General features: G+C 42.9%; 1 protein-coding gene across 2 annotated transcripts in view; it reads right to left on the bottom strand.

The window, feature by feature from the left end:
* Nucleotides 1–23,671, bottom strand: part of LOC137033991 (lipocalin-like) — a 55,305-nt gene that overhangs the window by 4,849 nt on the left and 26,785 nt on the right. For both annotated transcript variants that reach the window (XM_067406531.1, XM_067406532.1), the window contains 8 exons: nucleotides 19,115–19,257; nucleotides 17,604–17,805; nucleotides 14,996–15,098; nucleotides 14,775–14,915; nucleotides 11,892–11,957; nucleotides 11,369–11,425; nucleotides 11,135–11,260; nucleotides 2,319–2,462 (listed from right to left, as the gene is read on the bottom strand). In XM_067406531.1, coding sequence (XP_067262632.1) covers nucleotides 2,319–2,462; nucleotides 11,135–11,260; nucleotides 11,369–11,425; nucleotides 11,892–11,957; nucleotides 14,775–14,915; nucleotides 14,996–15,098; nucleotides 17,604–17,805; nucleotides 19,115–19,257 — 982 coding nt within the window. The remainder of the gene's footprint in view (nucleotides 1–2,318; nucleotides 2,463–11,134; nucleotides 11,261–11,368; nucleotides 11,426–11,891; nucleotides 11,958–14,774; nucleotides 14,916–14,995; nucleotides 15,099–17,603; nucleotides 17,806–19,114; nucleotides 19,258–23,671) is intronic.

The following is a 23,671-nucleotide window of genomic DNA, read 5'->3' as shown; positions in this document are numbered from 1 at the left end:
TGAAGGAGCTGCATGTCATCTGCTCAAGTCATTGTCAATGGCCGTCTTGAGAAGTGATCAGATAAGGTGTGCAAAAGTCTTGGAAAACTTCTTAGAATAAGGATGTGGATGAGGACATGAATGCTTTTTACAAGTTGAAATCTTGTAATTATGGCAACTCTAGCATGGTGTGAGCACCTGAAGAGCTGAGCACGTCTGTGAGGGAGAACTGTAAAAGGATGCACGCCGCACAATCTTTCTAGTAATTCGCGTATGTAACTAATTTAGTGTTGATATATTTTTTATATTTTGTGCGCTATCAAAAAAAAAAAAAAAAAAAAAAACGAGTATCCTGGGGATGTTGGAGGGGCACAAGAGAAATCTGGGGGGGCATTGCCCCTCCTAGCCCCCCCCCTCCTAGACCCGGCCCTGGTGTGTGTGTGTGTGTGTGTGTGTGTGGATGATCATGTATGTCCAGGCGCGGATTAACGGACAGGCTTACCTAGGCTGCAGCTAGGGGGCCCACGTGTGCAGGGACCCCGGATAGGCCAGACTATTTTTTATTTATTTTTTTTAATTTACAGCGCGGACAAAAAAGACCCGCATTGGCCCATAAGAAAAAAAAATAAAAATAAAAAATACAACAGGTGATTGGATAGATGTGGCATTTGGGTCACATCTGTCCAATCAGCTGCTGAGCAAATCATGTCAATCATTTTCATTTGCATCACTGCTATTGCTAGATGACATAGCGGCAAAATGTCCAAAAGAAAGTACTATAGTGGAGCACAAAAAATGGAAAATACAAAGATTAAAAGAACAACGTGAACAAGATATACTGAAAAAAATACCTAATTGACTTGATACTTCAAGGCATTGGATACATCAAGACAGAAGTGACGAAGTCACGCAGTTCGTGAGGGAGAGATCGTTAACGGCAGGATATAACATACGCCTATCATTCATCAAACTCAAATACGGTTTATCACTTGAAACATGTAAGTAGTAGCAACTTTACAAGTCCGCTAATCTTAATCACCGGTTTGTATTTCCACAGTGATCTAACGTATTTATGAATGAACTGCTCATTTAAAATCTTCCCAGGCTACTGACATTTGTTAAGACATCTGCTTTAAACATAACAATTCTCATGATAACTTTCATTAACTCTACAACAGGTAAATTCACTTCACCAGCTAATTATTCTTCAACAGCTATGCCATAGAAATATACAGTTCAAAGACAATATTCTAAAGACGGCGGCGTGCATGTTTCTCTGGTAAATAAGGTCTATAGACTTTATAGTATGGAAGCTCGTTTTCACCACTTAATAAAAAAAAAATAAAAACTGTAATTGCGCAATTATAGTAACAATTCTGACTTTTTTTCTCGCAATTGCGAGTTTATATCTCAGAATTGTGACTTTATAACTCGCAATTGTGAGGGAAAAAAGAGTCAGAATTGCAAGAAATAAGTCAGAATGCTGAGAAAAAAAGTCAGAATTACTGTTTTTATTTTTTTGATTTAGTGGTGGAAACGGGCTTCCATAATATAGGCCTAATTCATTCAGAATTTGAAGACCACATTTTTTTGCATTTATGTTGGGATGTGTACAGGTTGCTGATAAGCGACACGTAGCCTAACTATTTCATGACATAGACTCTATGTGTTTTCATAGAGGAATCCCATCTAACCTAGAGTTGGTTCACCCTCCGCCTATGCTATTATTTATTATGATTTTCAATTTCACATTTTACCTAGCCTATGTGATGTGGTGGTAATTGTCTTACTGTGGAACATAGAAGAAAATCTGTATTATTGGATGATTAACCTTAATATTTGCGTGTGGACCATGTATGTCACTAAATACATTTTTTTAAGATAGCGTAATGATTAAGGGGGGGGCCTCACACAAAGAGCAGCCTAGGGGCCCCTGACCACCTTAATCCGCCCCTGTGTAGGCTATGTCCGTTACCACCAACTTTTGAACCAGGAAAAACCCTGACAATCCTTATGCTAATGCAATGAAATTAACAAGTAGCCATTCTCAATCTAATAACATGATAAGAGAACAAAAACGTTTACTAAAGAAGAACAAATGCAGGTTTTTCTCCTCATATTTCACTAAAATGGGTTCTCAAGATAATTTATACCTCTCTAGGGTCCTAGTATGAGAAAGTTTAGGCATTAGGAATTAAATCACTCTGGTTCAACCTGGAAGCTCAGTGATGGCTATTTAAAATATGGAAATGTTTTGTTGAGTAAAGTGCTTTATGCATTAATCTGGCTTAAAAATGAAAAGTGAAGTACTTTGTATTCTATATATCAGTTCAACCTACTGAATGGCCAGAAACCGAACCAACTACTCAAACTGTTGTGTACATCCATGGTGTAACGCTCCATATACAGTTTTGCAGCTTCTTTATCAGTGAGATTCAGTTTTTCCACTGGAAAAATCAGCTGACCTTCGCCTCCAGCGAGCTCTGTAAAAAAAAATATGAGAACATGAGTTCTTCTTATCTGACAACATTCCAGTTTGTGTAACTACAAACATAATTAACAAATAATAATAAAAAAATTGTTGGCCAAAACAGTGGTTTTGTGAAAAAGGCTACTTTCTGTTTGACCAATAAAAATATGCAACATCACCACTGATTCAGGAAGTGGAGCAGGTGCTGAGCAAACGCAGTGAAAATGAACTGTATCCAGATTAATCCGCTTCATCTCGTGTTTGTTGGTAGCACCCATGTAATATAGTGCGTATGCGTATAAAAATCACATTTGCATTTGAATTATCACCAGTAAATTTTTTTAAGAGATTCTGGAGTCTGCAGAGTGAATTTCCTCAACTTGATGTCTTTACAAAGTTCTGTCTGCAGGGGTTCAAATCAACAAATCAATTTATTGCTTCAATTAAAACCTCAATCACAGTTTTGATATTTTTGCATTTGCCATTTCTGCTGTTGCACAAATTCTTTGTTTTGTGTAATATTTTTCAATATGTTTCAATTTTGCTGATACAGTAAATGTAATACATTTTAAATGTGACCTATTACGCCCTATTTAACAAGATGCAAAATAAGTCTCTGATGTCCCCAGAGTGTGTATGTGAAGTTTTAGCTCAAAATACCCCACAGATAATTTTTTATAGCATGTTAAAATTGCTACTTTTAGTGGTTGAGCAAAAACGAGCCGTGTCAGTGCGGTCCCTTTAAATGCAAATGAGCTGCTGCGATCGGGCTAAGAGGGCGGTGTCCGTGTCGTCACCCATAGACTTCTGAACAGCAGTTTTGACACGTAAATGAGGCCGCGGCCATCTTAGCTGATGTAACTGGTTGCTGAAACCACGCCCCCCTAGCTCGACGTGACCATGTTAGCAAGCAAAGGAGCCATCTATCTATTCTAGATACTATCTAAATTATTAATGAAGATAAGTTTTATCATCAGAAAGTTCTAAAGGTTTTCTGTCAATCTAAAGCAGTGGTCTCAAACTGCCGGCCCGCGGGCCATTTACAGCCCGCCCACCCCCTCTAACCGGCCCGCAACTGATCTCAAAAATAAAACATAAACCGGCCCGCTAAATTATTATTATTATTGTTATTATTATTATTATTATTATTCTCTAGTTGCTACTTGCCTGATATGCAAAGAAAAATACAGCAGCGGCATACCTGTCACTCAAGTGACCACGCCCTTAATTATTCAGAACTTTAAGGCTTAATATAATTTAAACAGATGGGCTATAAAAAAATTCACCCCCCTCCGAGTTGTCATGAAGGGCAAAATTCGCAGTATAGACCAAAACCACAATATGAACCAGACTGTAAACATGTTTTTTTCTGCTGTAAACTTGGCTAATTTAACATGATGGTCAATGAGATTCTGCTCACTTCTGCAGCCTGTCCCTAGCGACCAGTCGATGAATTGCAGTTTATTTCACTTCCATATTGGCTTCACGAGAAACAGGGGTAGGTTGCCGCTTGGTCAAGACCTACAGTCTATGGTCAGGACGCACTATAATGTAATAAACTGCGCTGCACGGAGATAGAACAGGTATAGTTTAGTTCAATTACGGTTATAACTTATACTGTCTTCTTGTTCCCTTTCGATACTTCACTCGTACTGCGTATGGGGAAAAGTCTCCCTTTTTCCCCGTCACTGAAGCCTTTTTCAATAACGCAGTGTAACTGCATCGTCATTGGTTCACTCATAGATAAGTTGTTGAACCAATGACGGCGCGGCATAGCTGCGCGACCTATGGCGTGAGAGCGCGTGAACTTTCCCGCCGAAATGGGCGGGGCAAAGGGCTATATAAGCAGGCATTTCGCCATAGGATTTCAGTCCTTTCTCCTTCAGCGACGACAACGCATCTCTTCGCTGATCTCCGCCTGAAGCCTGAGGAAGCTCGCCGCCTTCAAGAAGCTCCCGCCGCCGTCTGAAGAGGCCCCACAGCGGACCCAGCTGAACTCGCCGGTCGGAGACAGCGCCGGCGCCCTCGCTGACTGCCGCCCTGAGCGCCGTCCTCGAGACGCCCGCCTCCCGCTCCCGCTTCCGGCCGCCTTCTCAGCGCGTCTCCTGCCGCCATCCGGCGCGCCTTTGAGAGTTTCTCCCGCGGCTTACTGCCGTTCTAAAAGAGCGTTCCTACAGCGATTCTACCGCTCTAAAAGAGCTTCCGCGGCCCTCGCCGCTCTAAAAGAGCCCCCCCAATCGCCGTTATAACGGCGGCGGCATTGCTGCAAATGCCGCGCCACTCCTGTGGCACGTGCAGAGCCCCTCTGCATGATGATGACAGACACAGCGAGTGCGTCGCGTGCATGGGCAAGTCCCACTCCGACGGCGCGCTTGCTGGAGCCTCATGCCCGCACTGCGAGAGCATGAGCCTCGGTTCTCTGCGCTCGCGGGTCGCCTTCTTCACTGAAGGCGATCTCGCCGCTCGTGCCCTCCCGTCTCCTTCCTCCCGCGAGCCGGCCAGGAAAAGACAGCGGGGTAGAGCGACTTGGCGCCCGGAGTCGTGCGAGCTCACGCCGGCCCAGCCCCCGTGTGCCTCGCCTTCTCCCACTAGAGAACAGTCTCCCGTCCTGTTCTCCCGACCAGAGCAGCGTCCCTCTGCCCTCACTCCGTTTTTTCCTGAGGTGCACGAGGAGCTTATGAAGTCGTGGCGCGCTCCGTACTCCGCCCGCCTCCACACAACGCACACAAGCCCTCACTGCTGTCGACCGCGCAGAAGAAAAGGGCTATGAGCACTTGCCGCCCCTGGATGAAGCGGTGGCAGCTCACCTTTGTCCTCCCGCGGCTTTGGGGTGGAAAACCAAGAGAGCCCTGCCTTCCAAGCCCTGCAGAACCACCTCTACGCTGGCTGAAAGGGCCTACACCTCTGCTGGCCAAGCTGCTTCGGCGCTTCACACCATGGCGATCTTCCAGGTGTTCCAGGCCAAATTCCTCCGCTCCTTGGACGAGTCCGGCACTTATGCACCTGCCTTCAAGGATCTCCGATCTTCACTGAGCGCTTCACAGCAGCGCAGAAGTCGTCTCAGGCCATGAGACACTTTCTGCCCAAGCGCTCCAGCTCTGCGTCTGCTCCTAGCCGCCCCAGGACTGCGCCGGCTCAGCAGACCAAGCCTGCACCATCCACCTCTCAAGCAGCACCGCCTAAGGAGCATCGTCAGCGCCCTCGCCCTGCTAAGCACCAATCCTCCTTCCCGAGACGCCAGGGACCCCGGCCCAAGATTGTGCTGGACCGGGTGACTCCGAAGACGTCCTGATCCAAAAGCAGGAAGGAAGAGGGTCTGGGAATGTCTCGTTACGACCGGACCACCCCGAAAGCTCCCTCGTGCAGTCTCCCCTCCGCCTCGTTTAAATCCGGGCGTGGGAGAAATGCTCTGTGTTGTAGCTGGGCCCACTCTTGTTGCGCCCAAACAAAACGCAGTTTTCACGGCGAACACTATTTTACTTCCTCAAAAAGAGAGCAAATTTCCTCTTCCACCTCCTTCGGTGCACGGCCCCCTTCCCAGCGGCCTATCACCCGACATCATTCAACCCCTTGTCACTCGGGCCGAGGCCTGGCAGGCCATCCCCGACGTGTCAAGTTGGATCCTTGGGATCATAAAGCAGGGCTACTCGCTCCAATTTGCACGACGGCCCCCTCGCTTTGGAGGGGTGCTTCAAACTTTGGTGAACCCGGACAACGCCCCTGTCCTCCGGGCCGAGGTCATGACCTTACTGAAGAAAGGGGCTTTAGAAATAGTTCCCCCTTCAGAAAGCGAGTCAGGCTTTTACAGCCGTTACTTTCTGGTCCCCAAAAAGGATGGCGGCCTCAGGCCCATCCTAGATCTCAGACTTTTGAATCGCTCCCTCATGAGACGGAAGTTCAAAATGCTGATGTTGAAGCAGATCCTCGCACAGATTTGTCACGAGGACTGGTTCTGCTCGCTGGATCTGAAAGATGCATATTTTCACATCCAGATAGCCCCCCTTCACAGACGATTCTTGAGATTCGCATTCGAGGGAGTGGCATACCAATACACGGTCCTGCCCTTCGGGCTGTCTCTGGCTCCTCGCACTTTCACCAAGTGCATGAACGCGGCGCTTTCCCCTCTGAGACAGATGGGAGTCCGGGTTCTGAATTATCTCGACGATTGGCTCATTTTGGCCCATTCGCGAGTCGAGCTGGAACACCACAGATCCGTACTCCTCAGCCATCTGCAATGCCTGGGTCTCAGGGTCAACCTAGCCAAGAGCTCACTGCTCCCCAGCCAACACATTTCGTTTCTGGGGGCAGTTTTCGACTCAGTCCGCATGACGGCGGTAGTCTCGCCAGAGCGCGCCCTGGCAGTACAGCAGCTCGCGGCTTCCGTCAAGAACAAAGCCTACCTTCCTCTGAAGCTCTTCCAGAGGCTCTTAGGGCTGATGGCTTCCGCCTCCCCGGTTCTGCAGCTCGGCCTTCTTCGGATGCGGCCGCTACAGTTCTGGCTGAAATCCCGGGTCCCCCCACATGCCTGGCGGCACGGCTGCTTTTGTCTCAAGGTCAGTCAGGCCTGTCTTTTAGCCCTGAAACCTTGGATGAACCCTGCTTGGTTCAGTCTTGGGGTACCCCTACAGGCGGTGTCACGAAGGACGGTGCTCTCGATGGACGCATCCAACTCAGGTTGGGGGGCTCTGTGCGAGGGCAGACCGGCCTTCGGCTCATGGTCCCACGAGGAGAGCCATCTCCATGTCAACTGCCTCGAAATGTTGGCAGTGATGAAAGCCCTGCAAGTTTTCCAGGCTCACTTGACGGGACGCCACGTCTTAGTCCAATCGGACAGCATGACTGTGGTGTCATATATAAATCACCAGGGTGGTCTTTCGTCCATCCGCCTATGCGCTCTGGCGAAACGTCTTCTGGAGTGGGCAACACCAAAGCTTCAGTCGCTCAGGGCGACTCATATTCCTGGCAAAACCAACCTGGGTGCAGATATGTTATCACGGAGCAACGTCCCCTCAGGCGAGTGGATGCTCCATCCCCAGATGGTTCTCAGGATTTGGGAGCTCTTCGGGAGAGCAGAGATAGACCTCTTCGCCTCAGAAGACAACTCTCATTGCCCAACATATTTCTCAAAGGAAGTCGATGCGCTGGCCCACACCTGGCCCAGCACACTCCTTTACGCATTTCCCCCGATCGCACTGATCCCGCAGGTCATCAGACGAGTCAGGGAAGACAGACACAGAGTCCTCCTAGTGGCCCCGCTCTGGAGGAGCCAGACTTGGTCCTCAGAGCTGTTCAGGCTCTCCACAAGAGCCCCATGGCCCATTCCCCTGAGGCGGGAGCTCCTCTCTCAGGCGAACAAAACAATCTGACACCCACAGCCAGAGCTCTGGGCTCTACATCTCTGGTCCCTCGATGGGAGCCAACTAACCTTCCCAGGGATGTACTAGAGACCATATCTCAGGCGAGAGCCCCGTCCACGAGACGCCTCTACGCCCAGAAATGGTCGGTCTTTGTTGATTGGTGTTCCACACGCAACATAGACCCCATAGAATGTGACGTATCTCCGATACTGTCCTTCTTACAGGAGCGTTTGGATCTGGGGCGCGCCCCCTCAACGCTCAAGGTATACGTAGCAGCCATCTCAGCATTTCATGCTCCTATCGCTGGCCAGTCAGTGGGTCGAAACAGCCTTGTGGTTCGTTTCCTAAGGGGTTCTAGGCGGTTAAATCCTCCTCGTCCCCTTACTGTTCCCACTTGGGACCTTTCCTTGGTCCTTAGGGCTCTCAAAGGTACCCCCTTTGAGACGCTGAGTTCAGCTGACCTCAGGCCGTTAACCCTGAAAACCGCTCTGCTACTTGCACTAGCATCGGTCAAGCGCGTTGGCGACTTGCAGGCCCTCTCTGTGAGCCCTGCGTGCCTTGAATTTGGGCCTAACGACTCTAAAGTCGTGCTGAAAACTAGACATGGCTACGTTCCCAAAGTGCTCTCTACTCTGTTTAGAGCTCAGGTCATTTCGCTCTCTGCTCTTCCTCCCTCCATGGATGAACAGGAGCTGGAGTTACTCTGCCCTGTCAGGGCATGGAGGACCTATGTAGAGCGATCGCAGCCTTTCAGGCAGTCGGATCAGCTCTTTGTCTGTTTTGGTGGCCGCACCAAGGGGTCCTCGGTCTCAAAACAACGTCTCTCGCGTTGGATATTCGACGCAATTAATCTCTGTTACTCCTCCTTGGACATTCAATTCAATTCAAATTCAATTCAAATTTATTTGTATAGCGCTTTTCACGATACATATCATTTCAAAGCAGCTTTACAGACATTCAATGCCCCTTAGGAGTTAGGGCTCATTCCACTAGAGGAATGGCTTCCTCCTGGGTTTGGTCTAATGGAGTTTCCATTAAAGACATCTGTGAGGCGGCCGACTGGTCCTCGCCGTCCACTTTTATCAGATTTTATCATCTGGACATTCCGGCCTTGCAAGCCCGGGTCCTCTCGGTGTAACTAGATGGCCTCTTCGAGTTCCATCTTTCACCGATCAGGAGTTATCTCCTCCTTGTAGTGTAACAAGGGTTACGACGGCTTTGCCTTCCTACTTGTTCTCTCGGTCCCCCTTCGGTGTCCAGAACAAGTTATGTCGTTCCCTGCCATGGCACGGCGCGGTTGAATTAGTTCCCCATACGCAGTACGAGTGAAGTATCGAAAGGGAACGTACTCGGTTACTAACGTAACCTCGGTTCCCTGAGATACGGAACGAGTACTGCGTTACTTGCCGTGCCACGAGGCTGCGGCTTCAGTGTCGTCGCTTCAGTCGATTGGCCTGAAATCCTATGGCGAAACGCCTGCTTATATAGCCCTTTGCCCCGCCCATTTCGGCGGGAAAGTTTGCGCGCTCTCTCGCCATAGGTCGCGCAGCTATGCCGCGCCGTCATTGGTTCAACGACTTGTCTATGAGTGAACCAATGACGATGCAGTTACACTGCGTTATTGAAAAAGGCTTCAGTGATGGGGAAAAAGGGAGACTTTTCCCCATACGCAGTACTCGTTCCGTATCTCAGGGAACCGAGGTTACGTTAGTAACAGAGTACGTTTTTAATCTACTAAATTAGTACAGGCCTGTTGTACCGTCCGAATGATGGCTAAAACTTTACCGATGAGTTTTATGACGTTTATTGTACTTCACAGAAAATATGATGAAGCTTCCATTTTCACTCTAGAAAATCACTGTAAGAGCTTAATAAAACATTGCAAGTGTGCATTAAAATATTATCCATAAACTCTCTCTCTCTTTCCCTTGTAATATCATCACCAACATAGCAAATAACACAGAAATACTTGTTACAACTAACAGTAAACAAATATAATGAACCTTATGCCTTTCGGGTGGTGCTAGATAAACTTTCTACCCATAAATAAGCTCAGATGAACAAGTGCCCTTACCTTCATTATCAATCTGGAGACTGTAAGCTGGATCACAAACAGTTTTTTACTTGTATATCCTTGAGTAGCATATTTTTGTATTGTCTCTTTGTATGAGGATTTAAAAAAAAAGTAGTGGGTGGATTTTTATCACGATCAAGCGGCAACCTCCCCCAGTCTCTCGTGAAGCCAATACGGAAGTGACTTAAACTGCGATTCGTCGACTGGCCTCTAGGGACAGGCTCCAAAAGAGAGCAGAATCTCATTGAGTTCCATGTTAAATTGGCCAAGTTTACAGCAGAAAAAAACATGTTTACAAGTTGGTTCAAATTGTGGTTTTGGTCTATACTGCTAATTTTGCCCTTCGTGACAATTGTGAGGGGGGTGAATTTTTTTCTAACTCATTCTCATCTCAGCCGAGATCTCTCGATCTCTATTTCATTATAAAGGTATGAAGTCCCATTTTAATTTTCCATGTTATTATTTGCACACCCAACACAAATTACTGATGTTGGAGCATCTATATCTTTAAAAAAAAACACCGTAGATTGACAGTAAACCTTTAGAACTTTCTGATGATAAAACTTATCTTCATTAATAATTTAGATAGTATCTAGATAGATAGCTCCTTTGCTTGCTAACATGGTCATGTCGAACTAGGCGGGCGTGGTTTCAGCAACCAGTCACATCAGCTCAAAACACCTCCCCGCCTCTTTGCCCATTTTCAGTTATCCAGGAGTGACGTGCGGTGACGTGCAGCTAAGATGGCCGCGGCCTCATTTACGCATCAAAACTGCTGTTCAGAAATCTATGGGTGACGTCACGGACACTATGTCCATATTTTTTTACAGTCTATGATCACAATAGGGTGGCTGTGTACACACACTGCCAACACACATTTATGTCCAAACACCATGCAAAAGTGAATTTTGCATAATAGGTCCCCTTTAAACAGTTATGATGTGAAATTGGGCCAATTTGAATTGAAATAGTATTTCATATTTCAAAAAATAAAAGGTATTCTTCTTAAATCAGAGTCAATAAACAAAATCTAGAGAAAACATGCACTGTGAAAATCTGACAGTATAACCACTGAACAGACTGTACATCTGTCCCTAATAGACTTATTTTCACTGGCATCAATATTAAATATATTTGTTGGGCAATAACAGTGTAAATGTTCAATGTTTGTTTGTGTCTCTTCAGAAATATATTTTTAAAAATGTAAACCCAAGAAATACATACATTTGTAGCACACTTTAATAAAAGATTTACCTCTCAGCGTTTTTCTAATGGATTTATCAAGAGCAGAAGGATCTTTGCCATCCAAAACATAGAGATTCATGTCCACAAGGTCCGAGACCACCTGGCAAAACTTGTCTGCAGGTGGAGAGTTTGGATCTTCTCAAGAAAACACACATTGAACAAACATAAAGACAATGAAAATTTTTATCATCAAATATTTTACTTCATGTAATCAACAAATAAAAGCAACAAGAAATGCATTACCTTTCCCTGTTTCCTGAAGCATTTTGTTTATGGTAGGAAACAAATAATGAAAGAAATCTGAAGAGAAAAAAACAGAGTTCATATGACAATGAATAACCCCCGGCCTCCACCCCTCGCTCCCTCCCTCCCTCTTATTTCAATGTGGTTTTTACTTTTGTCGATATTTCGATTAACAGTTTGCTTCGTACATTGTTTAACGACATAAAGTTAAACTAACCTCATGTTCTCAATTCATGCATTAAATGCATGTCCTTAAAAGAGAGCATGTAGTTTACTAACGTAGGCCTACTTTGACTTCTTGTGAAATGTCAAAGGTTAGACCTATTTCAGATGTGGCCAAAATTACAAAAACAGTGACTGCAAATAAATATATTTTAATTGTTTGAACAAAATTATTGCTAAAGACAATTCAGTAGTCACTGCATATTGGAAGGGACATGTCCTGTAGCGTCCCTTTTAAATTCAGTGCCCTTAATGAATTGACTGACAGTTTTAGGCAGAAGTGAATCAAATGCAGCTGCACCTTTTATCTTTTGCCAGATGAATTTCACAATCTCTTCTCCATCAGCTAAAGCGCTGCCACACAGACCTTCAGAAAACACACAATATCACAGTATATTACACAGTATATACAATAACAGTAAGTTTAAAATAAAAGGAACAAGTGCAAGTTTTTTTTTTTTAAATAAATAATATACTGTATATAGTCAAATATGCAAACGATGCTTGAAAACAGAAGAATCTGCAGGACCTGGAGGATTTTTCTGAAGAACAGAGCTCAGTTTAACTGCTCAGAACAAACAAGAGACTCATGAACAACCATCAGAAAGCATAAAAACAGTCGTAGATCATCCAGGTCATCCAACTGTTATGTGAAATAGTTTATTCAGGACAGTTCTAAATAAAAAATAACATGCAATTTTCGTGATCCTTCTTATTTTGTTAAAATGATTAACATTTTTTCTAGATTCTGCAAGGGGTATGTAAACTATTGAGCTCAACTGTATTTCAAGTTTCAGCTGTCTGTTTTAATGAATCATTAGCTAATGATTTGCAAAGATATAATTATATTAAAGGGATAGTTCACCCAAAAAGGAAATTTTGGTGTTTATCTTCTTACCCCCAGGGTATCCAAGATGTAGGTGACTTTGTTTCTTCAATAGAACACAAATGATGATTTTTAACTCCAACCGTTGCCATCTGAAGAAACAAAGTCACCTACATATGTGACCAGACACAGAAAGTAGGGACACAAGTCGGTTCTGGGGCATTTTGAGTTATTCACAGATTCTGAAAGTGTAGTCTCCAAGCTTTCCAACGATGTGTAACACATGGAAATCTGATAATATTTGGAGAAGTTGTGGCCATTTGAAGGTAGGCACTCAAAAAAGCTCAAAGGGCAGAAAAATAACTTCTAGTTTTGCAGTTCTCGCCTGTTCTCACCTGCTGGGAGTGGCAAAAGGGCTCATTTACATCTCATTTAGATAAGCCATACCCCCTGTAAAGCTGCATGGTTGCAAAGCAACGACAGACGCAACAGGAAAAATCGGACCGCATACTATTAATAATAAAGGATAATGTGCATTGTAATTTATCTTTTTTGACATTAGGACTTTGTGAACAGGATTTTGTGACAACCGTGATCATTTTGGTCACTATAGTCCTGGTTTAGACCTCAGTTAGTGGTTAGACCTGGTTTGAGTCAAAGGATTAAAAAAATCCTGTACATTAAACTCTTCAATACTTTTACTTTTGACTTATAACGCACATTTTACGGCTACGGATACTTTATACTTTTACTTACGTAGGAATTTAATCTGATACATTTACTATTACATTAGTAAATCCTTGTTAAGAAGTAGTAACTGGCTAAAATTATTAACGTCAAATTCAATTCAAGAATAGTAAGGTTTACATGAGCTAAGTCATTCACACCAGTCAATTCAAGCAGTTGAAGCGTTATTCAAATTAATAGCAGATGCTAACATTACCATCTAAAAAGCCCATTATAGTAATGGGTTTTTTTGGCAAGTGATACGATGCTAACGATTACAAATAAAACAACAGTCCTGAGCTAGCTAATAACAAAAGACACATGAGATAACGTGTAGCCTACGTGTTCTTAGAATGAACACAAAACGACAAACTTTGATGTTTATGGAAACTTACCCCATAAGAAACAGAAAAGATCTCGTTGCCTCCAATGAAATAAGTTGTTCGGGCACACTTTCTCTTTGTCGGGGTCTTCTTTGTGGATGTAACCATCTCCTAAGTTTGCACTATGCATCTGTTTGCCTCTAAATGTCCAATAATTTGCATGTCCTGCCACTCTTTTTTCCGCAGCTAAAGAATCCAGCCGTATGTTGTACTTCAAAACATTTTCGGTGTAACGGCCACGTTTCAGCTCGTCTGCAATATTCTTTGCGGCGTCCCTCTTCATTAAATTTTGATATCAGCTAGAGCCGGCCAGAGCGCTGCATAAATAAGCAGCCACGTTTCCCTTGGAGGGCGGCGGCAATAACAAAAGAAACAAAAGCCGGCGTATCCGATTCCAGTATGGAAGTACAAACAGACAATGACACGCCCCTACTGCGAGATAGAATCCCAGAAAAACAAGCCGATTTCAACCTCAAAATGTATGCTTTAAAATATACCAATACTGCTACATAAAACACAGAGATGCTTCTTTGTGATCTCAACTGACAGATTCTGCAAAAAAAACGAAAATCACCAATTTAAAAAAAAAAAACGCTTCTTTCTCAGTTTGCTCAATAGTAGTGCTGCCGACTTGTGTCCCTGGTTTCTGTGACGGGTCACATATGTATTTTATATGTTCTATAAAAATAACTGGGATAAGTTTACCCTAGGTGGGGCAAAATGGCCCCGTTTAGTTACTAAATTGGGGGCAGTTGTGGCCTAATGGATAGAGAGTCGGACTTGTAACCCAAAGGTCATGGGTTCGAGTCTTAGGTCTGGCAGGGATTGTCGGTGAGGGGAGTGAATATCCAGCACTCTCTCCACCCTCAATACCCTGAGCAAGGCACTGTACCCCCAACTGCTCCCCGGGCGCTGCAGCATTGGCTACCCACTGCTCCGGGTGTGTGTTCACAGTGTGTGTGCACTTGGATGGGTTAAATGCAGAGCACAAATTCCAAGTATAGGTCACCATACTTGGCCACATGTCACTTCACTTTACTCATTATTTCCCCTAATAATATAGTGGACTCATTAAACTCCTCTCCAAATACTTAATGTGCTGTTGAAATTTATGTAGAACGATGTTTGAACATTTCTGGTCATAATGTTTTTGTTTACATTTCAGTTTTGACTTGGAAATGAGTAACTCCTACAGACGTGATCACCGGATCAATACATCACAGATACTATTGATCTATTAGTTTGTTACCTTGCAGGTAAAGCATGTCAATTTCAGGCTGCTCCTTAAATCTAGAGCCTTTTTCAAACTGACTGCCAAAGTTGGAGACTCCCACAAATGCTCCAATGAGGGAATAACCTGCTTCATGTGGAGTGAACTCAAACCAGGGGTCTGCAGACAGAAACATCTCCATATAGCAGCTGACACAAGCACTTTAACGGTCTGTCTCTTTCTTTTACACAAAAACAGACCTGCTTCCTTTTTCTGTTTGCTTTGCTTGTCAATCATTGTGTAGATGGGAAACGGGTCTTTACTCTGCTGGTTCCACTGCTCTGTGAGTGTGTGTTCATCGATCTAAAAGAGAATGCATTTCTTGTATGTTATTGTAGAGGAGACAAGGGACAATTAGAACAATTTCTTCAATCAAAAATAATTTCAAGTGATAAAACTTACTCAACAAGTTATCTTAATTAAGAAAAGTATTTAAAGTAAAGGCTCTCACTGTAAAAAGGAAAAATAAAAAAATATCATTGGGAACATCTCTTATAAAATGTCCATATGTTCCTGCAAGAACACTAAAGACTGTCAACAGTTCCTCCAGTGACCTCATCATAAAAAAAAGACACTTTGAGACACGTGAAATACTGAAGTTCCTTGAGTTCATAACAGGATATTGGGGGTTCTGTCTAAAAAAAAAAATGGTACTACAAACTTTACTTTATAAAGAGTTTTTTTACTGAGAACATGTTGAGTCAATTTCACCAAGAATTAGTGCCATATAAATATTAAAGCAGTAAGGGGGAGATTTTTCTTGTAATTACTTAAGAATTATGGTAAGGCTTTAGATTACAGCCCAGAAAAAACTGCATAATTACAATGAATTTACAGCATAACTTTGATAATTATAGATACCTATAAAGAAAGTACGTGTAAGAATAGGGGAAAAATGTGTAAAGTCTTGGGAATAAAGGGGTAACAACCAGGGAAAAAAAAAAAAAAAAATTATACTGTAAGTATTTTAGAACTAAGGGGTACTTATACTATTATGATAGACAACAATCTTACATTTGGGAGTAACTTAGTGAGAAAGTGCACTGATTAAGTTGTTTCAAGGCAAGTAGAAACTAGAAAGAACTATTGCAATCTTTTTTAATACATGGGGAAATATACTTTTGTTTCATGTAGTTACAGGGTAAGTAATAAAAAAAACCCTGCAAACAATCTGATATCACGGACTCTGAAAACTTTATTTGAAAAACAAGTTACGCTGTAAGTTTGCTGTAATTATGCAGTACTTCCCGGGCTGTAATCTAAAGCGTTAGCAGAAATACTTATATAATATTTTAGTATATTACTGTTGTACTTTTACAATGCATTTGCTTTTGATTAGTGACCTAGAAGTGCACAATCTAAAATATATAATCTTATATTATTTTACATATTTATATTTATTTGAAATGACAAAACATTGTTTATTTCCAGGTTAAAATTAGATTATGAATCCCACATTTTTTTTTTTTTTTTGCATGTATATTCCTTTACCAGAGTATGTCAGGTTTATAGTACTTTGTAATCTGAACAATGTTACAATATTCATACTATTAAATATTTGGTAACACTTTACTTGAAGGGGTGTGCATAAGTCTGACATGACACCTTCATAATCTTGACATGACACATGTCATGAATATGAAGGAGATTTTATGAATGTTTAATTATGCTCAATTATGTGCAAAGATGACATTGTTTGAGATGTCTTTGTTATAACAACTTGACATAAACCAACACATCATAGCCTGTCAGTGTCTTTGTCATGACAACTTGACATTAGCAAAATATCATAACCTGTCATAAACATGACATAGCAGATTAATTATCAAACTTAAAAAACGACTTAGATTTATGGGTTAACAATACATTACATTATTTTGGTAACACTTCAATATAGGGAACACATATATAAATTATTAACTATGACTTTTCCCTCAATAAACTCTTAATTTACTGCTTATTATAGTTAATTGTTAGGTTTAGGTATTGGGTAGGATTAAGAATGTAGAATATGGTCATGCAGAATAAGGCATTAATATGTGCTTTATAAGTACTAATAAACAGCCAATATTTTAGCCATATGAATGCTAATAGTAATAAGCAATTAGTTAAAAGACCCTAAAATAAAGTGTTACCATTATTTTATAACAGTGTCATCATGTGTCATACGAAATTTTGAAATTGTCTATTATCTGACCTTCTGTTGGAGGAAACTTAAAAAAAAAAAAAAAAAAAAAAAAAACATGAAATGAAAAATAGTCATGACACTGTTATAAAATTATTTGTCAGAGTATTGTCACTTAATGACATTTTAATGACAGGTTCAATTTGTACCACTGTACCTGAGCTCAAGATACATATTCATGACACTATTATAATGGCCTCATGACAGTCAATGTCAAAACCAACCACATGACAGTTTAATGTAATGTTAACTCATAAAGCTAAATGATGTCAAGTTGTCATGACAAAGACACTGACAGGTTATGATGTATTGGTTTATGTCAAGTTGTCATAACACTGACATCTTAAACAATGTCATCTTTGCATTAAAAATGGCATAATTGAGCGAATGACACTTAATAACAGTTGTCATAAACATTCATAAAGCCTCCTTCATATTCATGACATGTGTCATGTCATGATTATGAAGGTGTCATGTCAGTCTTATGCACACCCCTTCAAGTAAAGTGTTACCAAATATTTTTATTACAATCTATTTAAAATATTCAAAACAACTTTAACCTGAATGTGACCACCTCATAAATCATGTAAGTCATGGAGGCTGTGTTATGAAGAGTTACAGACCTCTTTCACATATGTCGTGACGACCATCGCTGCCCAGAAGTCAGTCAAGCTGAAGATGTCTTTCTCATAGTAATATTTATTCAGTTTGGCAAATGCATCTTTCCAACTGACTTTAGGGCCACTGAGTCTCTGGAAGATCTTGTCTTTCACAGTCTCTAGTTTGGAGGACCAGTCTGGTTCTTGATATAAGGAGGCCATGCACCTTCATAGGAAGAACATACTGCTCTCATTTTTGACATTCACCTCACCTTTGTGTTTGTGTGTGTGTGTACAGGTTTATATTACATTGTGGGGACCAAATGGATTAAACCATTACGTCTATGGAGAGTCCCAAGGATGGTGAACCAGACATTAGGGATGCACGATATTGGATTTTTGCCAATATCTGATATGCCGATATTTTCCACTAATTTTGGCCTATATTTGATGGCGATATAGATTTTTTTTTTCCTTTGTTTGGAAACAACGCCAAGTCTTTCCTGCATTTGTAACCAAAATATTTTATTGTTGTATTTAACATTTGTAGATGGTCTAGAGTAATGGAGTCGTCAACACATGAAGTTGAAGATTTCTCAACTTTTCAAGCAACAACACAGGTGTCAGCCAATCAGATCGCTTGACGTAAGGAACGCCAATTCTGGGTCTCAACTCGTTTCACTTGAGAATGGCATATCCATGGCCGTTTATGAGCGCTATTTATTCATATTAAACATTTAACATTTTAAAGTTAAACATTTAAAATACTTACAGTCTACACAACAGTCTTCATGCTCACAGCATCAGAGACATTAATATTTTAACGATTTATAAAAGTTGAATCACTGTCTGGCCATCTGGGATTCTGGTATGGAGATAAGGGTTATGATTATAATTTTTTGGAAGTATTACACCACATTGTGTTTGCATATTAGCACCGTTTTTTTTTTTTTTTGTAGTATGAGAGAGAGCGTTTGGACCCGGAAGAGCTGCAGAGTGACATCAGACTTAACCGAATAACTTGGCCTCACCGTTTTGTTGCGTGTTCTCGGGGCAGGGTTTATGTAAATTTTAGGGTTAGTGATGTCTCTAACCCGGAAAGAAGCTTGTTGTAGTCCCTACCAGCCATTTTTTGTAGTCCTTAAAAAGTGATTTCTGTAAAAGAAAAAAATCTCCCTTTGCATTGAACAAAGTTACGATGACTTTGCAGATGTTGTTTATGCTCAAACAGCAACATTACACACTAACTAAAGTTAAAAAAGTCAAATCATAATCAACCACCCCTTTAAGAATGATCACATTGCTGACGTGATCTTATCGCTAGCACTCCTTGCACACATGAGTTATTGCAGGTACCTATCAGCATGTTATCATATCTGCAAGGCATATTGGCATATTTTTTTTTCATATCTGCTAATGCCGATTATTATATTTTAAGCCTTTATCTGCCGTTTTCCGATGTCATGCCGATAATATCGTGCATTCCTACCAGATGCCTGAATGTGTGTTTATTTGTTGTTTTTCAAGGTTCGAACCAAGTTGATCCAGAGACTCCGCTCAGATAAAGGATGGTGTCCAGAAGTCCCACTTTATGGAGCTGAACCAGGGATCCCAGCAAACCCACCATGGCTCTTTCTCCTCCTCCAGAACCCAGTAATGCAATGTTTGGTGCATCATCCTGAAAAACACATGGTTTGATTTTACAAACATTTGATGTTCAGCTGCTACAAAGCGTCTCGGGTTACGTGTGTAACCCTGGTTCCCTGAATATGGAACGAGAAGCTGCGTTGAGATGCACTGGGATCACCTCTGCGTGATTACGTCTTGAAGCACTTGTAAAATCGAACCAATGGCGTGACCGAATGTCAGAAGCAGGTGATGACACAGACCAGGTAACTATAAAGCATACCCAGAACAAAGAATGCCAGCTCCTGATTGGCTGAAGCAAGATGCTCACAGGCATGCAGGGATTATGGCAAGGTGACGCAGCGTGTCATTCCCTATTCAGGGAACCAGGGTTACATACGTAACCCGAGACGTTCCCTTTCATGCGAACTTCGAGCTGCGTCGAGATGCATTGGGAACCCTGTCCCAACTATGCCATAATGCCAAGTGCCTGTCTGTTATTTTAGGACGAGAGCACAGCAGACCTCGGAGTGGAGCCTAAGTCAAGACATACGTGTTTAGTACCCTAACCGGCAAAGCAGATTGAGTCTTTGCATGCACAGACAAATCCAAATTAAACCTTGTGGCTCGTGACAACACATTCATGTCCCAAGACATGAAACGATGAGTTTGTGCGAGAAACCGAACAGTATGTATATAATTTTTTTACCTCTAAAACACCACTATGTCCAACTGCCTTCAGCATCTGATTGGTAAGGTCTGAAAACCTTACCTCTGAAAAGCAGATAAACATCAAATTTTAATTTTTTGGGTGAACTATCCCTTTAATCTACACGCTGCCTTGGCAAACGCCAGATCCGAGCCATATATTCTTTATTGCAGACCTAATCCACGCGCTGCATTGGTAAACGGCCTTGCATTAGACTTTTATTCTCTCGAGAATAAAGCCAAAAGGAGTGGAACTAAAAACACTTTGGGACACTTCGGGACATTTTTATGAATGTATACTGTCAGCCCCATGTGAGCTGACGTGCATGCTCCACTCTCAGCAAACAACACATAAAGCGTGTGTATCCCCACACTCTTTGTAGTGTAGCACAGGGAGGAACACGATTCCAACCGCTGTTCACTATATCTTCAATATTTGTAAGTTTACAAAATCTTCAGAGTGTGCTTCCACCTGGGAAAAGGCACTGGACCTGGCAGGTAAGGGCAGAGAAAGGGTGGCCTCGTCTCTAACCCCTCTGCCAGATTCATCTGTGAACCCCATGATCTGAGCCGCCGCTCTGCCTTGGCAGAAGCGAGACCCGACCCCGAAAAATGCAAGCCGTGGCGCCCTCCTCAAAGAGCGCCTGGCGGGAGCGTAGAGGTTTTATATTAAAACTTATCACAATGCTTGCAAGCAACCCCCTCGAGGGCTGCCTGGGCATGCTCCGCTCCCATACAAACAACACAGAGCTTGTGTGTATCTCCACCTGTGAAGTAACGAGGGTAGGGAGAAGCACACTGTCTGAACTGCTGTTTGCTCGCCATTATAGTGTCTTTTATATGTATATATATATTTCTTTCATGACAACTCTCTGAGTGTTTGGTATGGTAATGGATATGACAATGTAGATATCTTTGGTCTTGGCAGAATAGATCTGCTACGCTGCTGCTGCTTAATTGCTGCTGCTGCTGTTGATTATTGCTGCTGCTGCTGCAGAGCAAGTACGGGACTTGCTACTGCCAATACATACTCGCGCACAGCAGCGGGTCGTGTAAGACATGCTGCTGCTGTACAATATAGCGTACATGAATAACCCCCCAACAGAGCAGGTGACATATTGGACAATACAAGCCCAGAGATGTCAGATCCCCCATCAATGCAGAAGGCAAGATGATGATTCACCCTAACCCCCCAGCAGATCTACCGCCAAAACATATGTACTGCTGCTGCTCCGAAGAGCCATAGGAACCGTGTGTATGCTATCTATGTGTGCCTGGCCCATTTTTGCCACGACAAGTAATTCTGAGCTGTAAGGCTTGGTTTTAGTGGCCTATTAGACTATGTGCACATGTGCTACCACACCGAATGGCTTAGCTTTAGTGAACAATATGGCTATGTGTGCCTGGGCTACCACGCCAAATGGCTTAGCTCTAGTGGCCTATATATATGTGTGCCTGAGCCAAAAGGCTCAAACATACCAATTAGAATGTGCATTATGTGTGGCTTTAACAAATGATAAAATGTTGCAGGCTAATAGAGATAAGAAACCCTCCACAACCACCTGAGCAAATAATAATATAATGTAGCATCGTTTGATAAGTCATTGTAACACTGTATACTCCTAAAAGTAAACTCATTCGGATGAACGGAAAATGAATGAGCAGAACTCCAACATGCATCAGCTGACCCAGCCCGAACACGTAGGTACATGAAACGTCAGCCTTGAAGAGTGTTCAAGTTGAGCAGTACTATGAAACATTTAGAAACATTTACATCATAATATGAATAAGATTTAAAGAAACAATATTTTTAATTAATATTCTATCTTGTCTAAGTCGCATGCTAATACATTCCTATTATATCTTTGTCCCATATGCAATGGTTATGTCAGTTGATGCAATTTGACGGTGAATCCCATAACAATTTTTTGGTCTGTTAATGAATACCTTGGCATTTTAAGCAGAGAGAGAGATTTCTGACAGTCATGCAGCCACCGCTCAGATCAACAAAGCGCGTCCATAATTCGGCCACACTTCCTGCTGCTGCAACACGCCGCATATGGAAACACCTAATGTTATCCAGAGCGCAACACAATACTACAGATTAACACAAAATACATATTAAGCATACTGAAGCGCTCTTGCTTCGTATGAAGAACTGCCTTGGCACGCTATAGGGTAAGCAGAAATTATAAATATCATTCTACATGAAATCCATTAATTAAATGACTTACCGACCTTGCAAAATCGCTGTTCGTCCTGTAGTATGAAAAAGTATATGCTCAATAAAATCTGAATACAGATGCTCACGTACTTAGTATGTAAATAAGGTTGTTTGCATTGTTTGTTGTTAACATTGTTGCATTTTAATCATGATATATTCACATCGCATGATCACTCATTAGCCGACACAAACTCCTCACTCAATAGCAACATGTAACTTTAGCCCTGCACACGGCACGCACGCATCGTCTGCTGCATTCTATTGTTGTTGATATCCGCTCCATTTACTATCTGAATATGTTATCCATACTGCTGCTGTACAAAATACTTGCTGTAGCTTTGTTAGATTGTGATACAAAACGAAACCTGTTTCCATTTAAAGTTCAGCAAGCTTGTCTCTGTATCATTATAGACATGCATATGCGCTAGCTGCCAAAATGCTTAGTAATTTTATCTAAGCATTAACCGACTGTTGACATGACATAGAATTGATAAAGCAGACTACGCAAAAATGCACAGTGATATAGTGTAAAACCCATGTACTTATCTTAGATGATTTCTGAAGCATGCTGCGCTACTAAGCAATGCTAACTCATGTATTTAAAAATTAGGCACGCAGTTCATTGGCTACTAATACAGCCGGAAACAATCATCTGTGACCTATTGTTACGGGTGGCTGGTAGAGAGATGAGGCAGATACGGATTTCCACAATCATAAACACTTTACTTCAAATAACGGCAAGGAACAACAGACAGACACTTTAACAAAACAGAGAACGGACAAGTGAGTGCCATATAAAGGGAGTGATGATAATAGAGTCCAGGTGCAGGTGATGAGTGATGATGAGGAGCTGACGAGGGAAGTGAGTGCAGGTGACGAAACAGGAGGATCATGGGAATTAGAGTCCAGGGGGACAAGGGATCTGTAACAGTACCTCCCCCTCCCGGTAGGCGCGTCCTCGCGCCATAGATGGAACAACCGGGGGGTGGGCGCCCCAAGCCGGAGCAGGGGGAGGAGTAGACTGGAGTGGAGGTCTCCAGGGCAGGGCTGAAGGCAGCCAAGGCGGGTCAGGGGCCGAAGGCGGCCATGGAGGGTCAGGTGCCGTGGGCGGCCATGGAGGGTCAGGTGCAACGGGCTGCCATGGCGATTCAGGGGCCGAAGGCAGCCATGGAGGGTCAGGGGCCGAAGCCTTCCAGCCATTGAGCCCAGGCGGCGCTGAAGGACTGGCGGGTGATGGCGGAACAGTAGGCTCCGCCGACCGAAGCGCAGCCGGGGCTCCAGAAGGCCGCAGTGGAAGCAGTAAGACAGCCAACAAAACGAACACCTGGGGGAGTGAGGAGGCCAACTGAAACCGAGGGACGGAGTGACGGAGCGAAGACGGAGGAGTGTAGTCCAGAGGGGAGGGCAGGCTGACGAGTGACCAAGGTGTGAGTGGCGGCAGGATGGATACTGGTGATACTGGTGGACTGATGGACAACGGTGGAGCAGAGGGAGGTTGGAGCTGGGGTGAAGGTAATTGCCCAGAGGTCCGAGG

The sequence above is a fragment of the Chanodichthys erythropterus genome, chromosome 13 (genome assembly GCF_024489055.1).
Source record: "Chanodichthys erythropterus isolate Z2021 chromosome 13, ASM2448905v1, whole genome shotgun sequence".
NCBI classification, from domain to species: Eukaryota; Metazoa; Chordata; class Actinopteri; order Cypriniformes; family Xenocyprididae; genus Chanodichthys; species Chanodichthys erythropterus.
This window is presented reverse-complemented; position numbering and strand designations above follow the sequence as displayed.